The 6,953-nt window shown below is 42.1% G+C and overlaps 1 protein-coding gene across 5 annotated transcripts in view; it reads left to right on the top strand.

The window, feature by feature from the left end:
• emid1 (EMI domain containing 1) overlaps positions 1-6,953 on the top strand; it is an 80,970-nt gene that overhangs the window by 67,339 nt on the left and 6,678 nt on the right. For 2 of the 5 annotated variants that reach the window (XR_009794763.1, XM_061818248.1), the window contains exons 10-15: positions 2,061-2,138; positions 2,801-2,853; positions 2,922-2,984; positions 3,073-3,117; positions 3,245-3,289; positions 6,790-6,874. Coding sequence is in view for 4 of the 5 variants with exons in the window: in XM_061818248.1 (XP_061674232.1) it covers positions 2,061-2,138; positions 2,801-2,853; positions 2,922-2,984; positions 3,073-3,117; positions 3,245-3,289; positions 6,790-6,874 (369 nt within the window). In the remaining variant the exon portion in view is untranslated. Of the gene's footprint in view, positions 1-2,060; positions 2,139-2,800; positions 2,854-2,921; positions 2,985-3,072; positions 3,118-3,244; positions 3,290-4,283; positions 6,763-6,789; positions 6,875-6,953 lie in introns of those variants that run through there. The other 3 variants (XM_061818247.1, XM_061818250.1, XM_061818249.1) reach the window with 2 other exon arrangements.

The following is a 6,953-nucleotide window of genomic DNA, read 5'->3' on the forward strand; positions in this document are numbered from 1 at the left end:
GTTAGAAGTAACCAGAGGTCATCATTTTGACAGTGTGGGTTTCTAAAAAAAAAAAGGGGGGGGGGCGCACCCACCTTTGGATACCGCCCCCCCCCCCTCCAAAGGCAGACATTTTCAGTGTCTTTCCAAATTGACCCCTCCGTACAGGGCACTTAACCACGCCTATTGAAGTGACGCCACGCCACGTGCGCTGACGTCAGACAAACAATTGGGAAAAATTATTTCTCACTCGCATTCTTAGCTAACAGTGAAATATCGTTGAAAAGCAGACAGCAGGGCTTCAAGTATTTCAGCGAGGGGTATTTCAATGGTATTTACATGCATATCGACGGAGAAACCATTGATATTAGCGCGAGATCTTTCCAGAGTCAGAGGAAGACCGAGAAGCCACATAATATAATATATTATAACCCAAAGACGAATTCGTCATTGACACTTTCCTATTTTCGTGTTGCAGAATCTGTATGTGTATCTGTACAGCCGTTTGTGAACCGCCGAATGAAGGAAATTAAGGCGAGGCTTGATTTACGAGTTGTTTCTCTCGTTTTCTTTGTGTAACGTCACCCGCTCCCCTCAATAATTATTCTTGAATTAGTGCCAAACCTACGCAAAGTCCCGACCGAGTACGACAATCACTACTTTATAGTGTCCTCAAACATCCTTCCTTCAGTCTTGGTGTCTCGGTGCACGTCGAAGGCTTTTAGGACTGCGAGTCCGGTTTAGCTTAGCTAATTAGCCGCGAACAATGGGACATGTTTTTGCAGTCAGATCATCGCAAAATATCGCTGAACACAGATCAAGTGTGACAATCATTCACACGTAGCTATATTATGCAAGCGAAGAACTGCTAATTCATTTATATGAGACATATATTGAAAATCAAATACAGGACTTACCTTCGTGCAAACATCTGTTCCGGTTGATGGATTCAGTTGATCATGCGGTCTTCCTCAAAGTTTTATCCATCAAAGACATTTTTCGTACTGGGTCTACGGTTTTGGAAAGGGTACGAATTGAACTCCACCAACTAGCCTTTCAGGATACCTGTCGTCACTATTATAAAGTCCGTGACTACACCTCTTAACCATACCTATTGTTAAAGAACCCAAATAAGCGATAAAACGCCAACAGAAGCTATACTGGTCCATCCAGCCAGCGTTGTCTGAGATTTGAGTCCGAGACCTCTGATTGGTCAGTGACGCGGATTGCGCAACATCCACGGAGGGGTCAATTGGTCATTGTCATCCGTTATGTTGATTGTTGTAAAACGGCATTGAAGGTTACCGACTTTCTTCTTTTCTGCCTCACAAATGCGGCCTCAACTACAACAATTCCAAACTACTTACATAGATTTTGCATTTTATTAGAAGCGATATAGACCCGCCACAACATTTTGATTATACTTTAGTGGGGGCAGCGTGTGTTCGATTCCCGCTCAGTGATGGTGTCGATATCTGCCCTGCGACAGACTGGCGACTAGTTCAGGGTGTAGGCCGCCTTTGGCCTGAAGCTAGCCAGGATAGGCTCCAGCTTTCCCGCAACCCTTGTGAGGATAAGCGGCTTGGACCATGACATGACATTTCAAACGTGCATAAAATATTTTTCTTTAGAAAAACAATGTTTCCATTGACAATGTCAGATATGTATATATTTAACGAGTCAACTCATTTTTGTGGTTGTTGTTTGCAGAACTGTACTGCATCACACTGAGACCTTAGATTTTCGACCGTTATATAATTAACTGTAGTTTTATATAATTAGTTGATGTTGAAAAAAATATTAAGACAAAATCAAAACAGAATGTTAGATTCAGATTGCACAATTTAGTGACTATAATTATTTGTGGCAGCACAATTGTGTGGTATAGCATTTGTATTGGAATCAATAAAATTAAAGACATTTGCACAGTCGTGGACAAACACTTTGTCAGCAAAAAGATCTTATTTGAGAATATTTCATGTCCACTGAAAGGTTTTAAAGACTTAATTAAGAAACAAGTTTGATGAATGACCTCAACTGTATATTGATGATCGGAGTTTTCCCTTTCATTTTATTTCCAGATCGAGGAAAGGACCCCTTCTTCACCAACACTTTCCATGATTCCACACCAGGACCTCAGGGTCCTCCTGGACCAATTGGTAATTTTTTAGTTTTGTTTGGGGGGGGGTCTACCTATCGATCGATCTATCTATCTATCTATCTATCTATCTATCTATCTATATCTATCTATCTATCTATCTATCTATCTATCTATCTATCTATCTATCTATCTATCTTGTCTGCCTGCCTGCCTATCTTCACAAAAGGAACAGAATTGGACAGGAGAGGTTGCGCTTTAAAATACATACATGACACCCCAGCGATCCTAGTGAGGATAAGCGGCTAAGAAAATGGATGGATGGATGTTTATAGCAGGTATTGACAGTGATCTAATATTTACTAGAGGCCAAGCATATCACATTCCCTGCCATACATACTTTGCATTTTACTTTGTAATTTGTATTTCTCAGAATTCCCCGAGATCAGCACAATTGCTGTACAACGGGTGCATAAACCATCCCAAAAAGATTTTATTCAACACTTGTTAGCCATCTCGTGTAGCTCTAACGTGACCAAGATATTCGAAACACTTCTCTATGATCCGATGCGGTTCTACAGCATTCAAAATCATCCACAATAATAAAGATATTGAAAGAGATGCAGCACTTTGAAACTGTCGACGAAATCCAAGCATCTTTGTAGAAATGTACCTTTGTGTTGATTGAAGGAAATTTCAAGCTCAATGTACAATTTTTATCAGGTCCCACAGGTCCAAAAGGCCCACCGGGACCTCCTGGGCCGCAGGGACAGAACGTAAGTTTGCTGATGCACAACAAATTAGAAATTGAGTTGTTGTAACTTTTGGTTTTTCTTCTGGACAGGGCAAACCTGGCACGCATGGAGCCCAGGGTCCAATGGGCCCAAAGGGAGAGCGCGGGGAAAGAGTTGAGTACCAACGATTCTATTCTGCAGTTTTTCTGTTCCTTCGTCCTTGGTGCTGAAACAAAACGGTCTGCTGCAATTTGGATTCAGGGTCCATCGGGTTACCCAGGAGATAGGGGCTTCAGGGGCGAGCCGGTAAGCCAACCCCAAGCCTAACCTCCGTTTGTAGGATTACGAGGACCGTGATAATTAGCTCTTTGAAACGATTCCGAAACTATTTCATTGTCCTCAAGTCACGCTTTGTTGTACAATTCTTTTACAGGGATCACCAGGTCCCAAAGGAGAGCCTGGAGAGAAGGGCTTACCGGTGAGGAAGTAGCTACCGTAATTTGGTGGTAGTACGCAAGAATATTTGGTTGGAGGGAAATTTTTTTTAAAAAGCCCGGTTTTTGCTTTTAAAGGGGAAATCCAGTGCTTGCATTTACCGTGTATCTAATAGGTCACGTGATATGTACCCTATTTTGACAATGCGATGTTAAATCCTCTCTCATTTAATAGCGTTTTGAGAAGATTTTTAATCAACAATTGCAAATTTTCAGGGGCGCTGCCATTTTTGCGAGTCACATGAGCTACATGGGTGTATGTGACGTTTACCGTGCTCTTACAAATGCTGGCTTACATGGGACGCCATTATGCCCAGCGCTGATTTCTCTGATTTATCTTGATCTGATGAAGAAATAGCAGTATAGGTTGATCAGGAAGACGGAGGTATACTTCCATTACAGATTGGAACCTGTGGCTGTAATTAATGTTGACTATTGGGATGATTCTTCGGACGGGAATGACGCTGAGTCTGACGAGCTACCACAAGCCGAGATTCCAGGCAAAGGACGCTTTTAGCCCCAGACGCCGAAGCTTGGCTAACAGCCTCCGCCGTCACCGAAGGCAGGCCACGAGCTCTGGCGGTGTGCCGCGAGCTGAGCTTCGGTGGCGGTGGAGTCCTTTAGCCTACCTTTGGCGTCCGGGGCTAACGAAGCGGGCGGCTCTCAAAACACTATGAAATGAGAGGATTTAGCATCACATTGTCAAAATAGGGTACATATTACACGACCAATTGGATGCACTGGATTTCCTCTTTCAGAACTATTTTAATATCCCCTTGTTAAGTATTATATTTCCTCTGTCTGTCTAATCCTCCTTTTTCTTTGACCTCTTTTTCATTTTACAAGAGCAATCTAAATGTAAGATATTTTCTATTCGGGATATGTGTTATTAATAGGCTCGATGTTTTTCTTGTCCTCTCATGTCTTCTCAACCATCATGTTTTGTTGTTGTTGTTGTTTTTGTACATGTGATTCCAGCCGGTGAACCGTATGCGTTTGTGTGTGGGGACAGTCAGCCTTTACGCGTTTTTGTGTTGTTGGTCCTCGGGGTGCGCTCCGGACTGCGGCCCCCCGTCATGACACTTGTCCTCTTGACCCCGAAAGCTTGTCTCGACTCCCTCCGCGAGCTATGGCTACCTTTCACAGTCACTTTTGGCAGCATCTGACTTTGGCATATATGTCAAAATCGCATCACCGCCATCAAATCCTGTTGCAACGACGCACACACCAACCAAGGCAGGAGGAGAAAGCCGAATCCTTCAGCGCATTGGCTTAAATTCACGGTCTCCTCAATTGATCTGTATCGATCATGTTTGGCGTCACAAACGAAAGTAAATGCATGAGATGCATATGCCAAATCATTCCATTTATGTCAGTCGTGGATTCTGTTGGGTTCAGAAGGTGTTGTGGAGTGGATACAGCTACATTCTTTGATCCCATCTCGCAAAAGACTCATTTGCTGCATGTGGACATTAACACGAAGCTAACTGGGCTGCTCCGTTGAAACGAGGCAAAGTCGCCCCCATTCATTTTGCTTCAAATGAAATTGTTAGTTTGCATTGGATGAACCTTTTTTACTTTGCCTTTTTTTCAACAAACACAAAGCCTTGCCTTTTCTGTTTTACTAATCCGAAAGTTTTAACTGTGCAACCTCCCCATTTGCATGCCTCCTTTTTTGTGATGGTGAATTCAGTTTTAAAGGTTGACGTTTAAACTCAAAAAGTGTCTCACGAGATTTGGATGTACACTTACTGGACACTCTTTTAGGTACTCTTGCATACTCGCTGCACACACGATCAAACTGAAGAACAAAATCTGGCTGTTAAAATGTCATATCGCTAATTTAGACAGGCGTTATCTGAGTTATTTTGATAATATTGCATGGTTCATTTATTATTGTAGTCGGAAGTTCTGTAGAATTGCCCAGTATCATACAGGGCAATGTTTTGAATATTTTAGCTACAGCGAGTACATTTTGTAAATCAGACGTGTGATTTGACTGAATGAAAAAATTTCTCATTTTAGTAAATAATTGAAACGCATGAATTTGACAACAAATATTAACGTCATGTAAATAATAGATATTTTTACAAGTTAATTGCTTCTGAACTCTCATCGTCTGCAATGGAAAAGTTCGTTTTCCTTGCATCCAGTTGTGTTTTTGTCATTTTGAGCGAACTTCCAATGTCTTGTAACCTTTTGATCCATAATCAATAGTATCCTGACAACACGTGCGCAATGCTTTACAAGGTTGATCGATTTTGCGAATGAAGTTGCTTAACAGAGCGGTAACTTCCTTCTTTCCAACTATCGACGATTTCTCGTTCCATCCAATCCCGTCGGAACTTATTTTTGACATCTATCAATTTCTTTCGCTCAAGAGGCGTCTTTCCTCTTGAGCGCCGCCGTTGTGTTGACTTGAAAATGGCCCCATGAACTGCCTCGTATACAACAAACTTTTTCATTGGTCAGGAGCAACACATTCGACCAATCAACAGGCGTGTGTCTAATCTTCCACCTCACTTGCAAAGGTCAGACCGGAATATGAACGGGTGTGGATTCTGGCACAGGGTTACGGTTGGCATATTGCAGAAGAATTTAGGGTTGTTGTTTTTTTTTGTTTGTTTTTTTTAATCAATGCAATTTAAAAACACAGAATTCAGCCTATAAATGGAAAAATCATGTCTGGTATGTAAAAAAAAAAAAAAAAGATATATATTGTAATCCCCCGCCACACGAAACTGGAATTTTATTTTTTGTCTTTAAACACTTAAATGATAAACACAGAATACTGTACATTGAGGGAGCATAAGCGCAACGGATCACGTGAAAATACTGTACACATTATAAACAAATAGGATTGATAAATCGTAAATCCACAATATAGCAGGACTGCAACGCGTGAACCGCAGTATAATGGGGTTATTATACTGTACACGGATGAAAATGTTATTAAAATGTAGATAAAGATATAAATAGTAAGTGCGTGCGGATATATGAAGGGATAAATTATTATCTTTGTGTACCTAATGAAGTATCCAGTGAGTGCGCAGTATGCAGACCCAGATGGTGATTTTCTATCACAAAGAAAAGAATAATGCATATGTACGCATGAGCCAGTCTAATTCCTGGAAGAGAAAGAAACAATAATGCATACGTACGCATGAGCCAGTCTAATTCCTGGAAGAGTTCGGTCCAGGTGTCTGAAAACGTGCGACTGCTGTGACGTGCATGTTGCTGTCGCCCGGCCCAGCATGGCAGACGCTGGCGTCATACTGAAGCGGCATGGCCAGAGAATGAGGGAGATAAAGAGATGCGTAGGAAGCAGACAATGCGTGGACTGATGTGTGGACTGTTTAACCTTCTAACTGCTGAACTGTACTGTGGGGGAGAGGAAAAACAAAAAAAAACAAAAAAACGGCGTCTTGGCGAGCAGTTCTCAAGCTTGCGCTCCTAACCATGACGGCTGTATCTATCTTCACAGGGGGACGGAATACATCAGATCAGAGAGGCGCTGAAGATCTTAGCTGAGAGGGTTTTAATCCTCGAGACTATGATCGGTATTCATGGTGAGTAGGAGGCCTGAGGCAGGGTCAGTTTAAGGCAGGGGTCAAGGTAGGGGGGCTCAAACTCCCACTGCACCACTTG

Source organism: Syngnathoides biaculeatus, chromosome 4 (genome assembly GCF_019802595.1).
Source record: "Syngnathoides biaculeatus isolate LvHL_M chromosome 4, ASM1980259v1, whole genome shotgun sequence".
Classification (NCBI taxonomy): domain Eukaryota; kingdom Metazoa; phylum Chordata; class Actinopteri; order Syngnathiformes; family Syngnathidae; genus Syngnathoides; species Syngnathoides biaculeatus.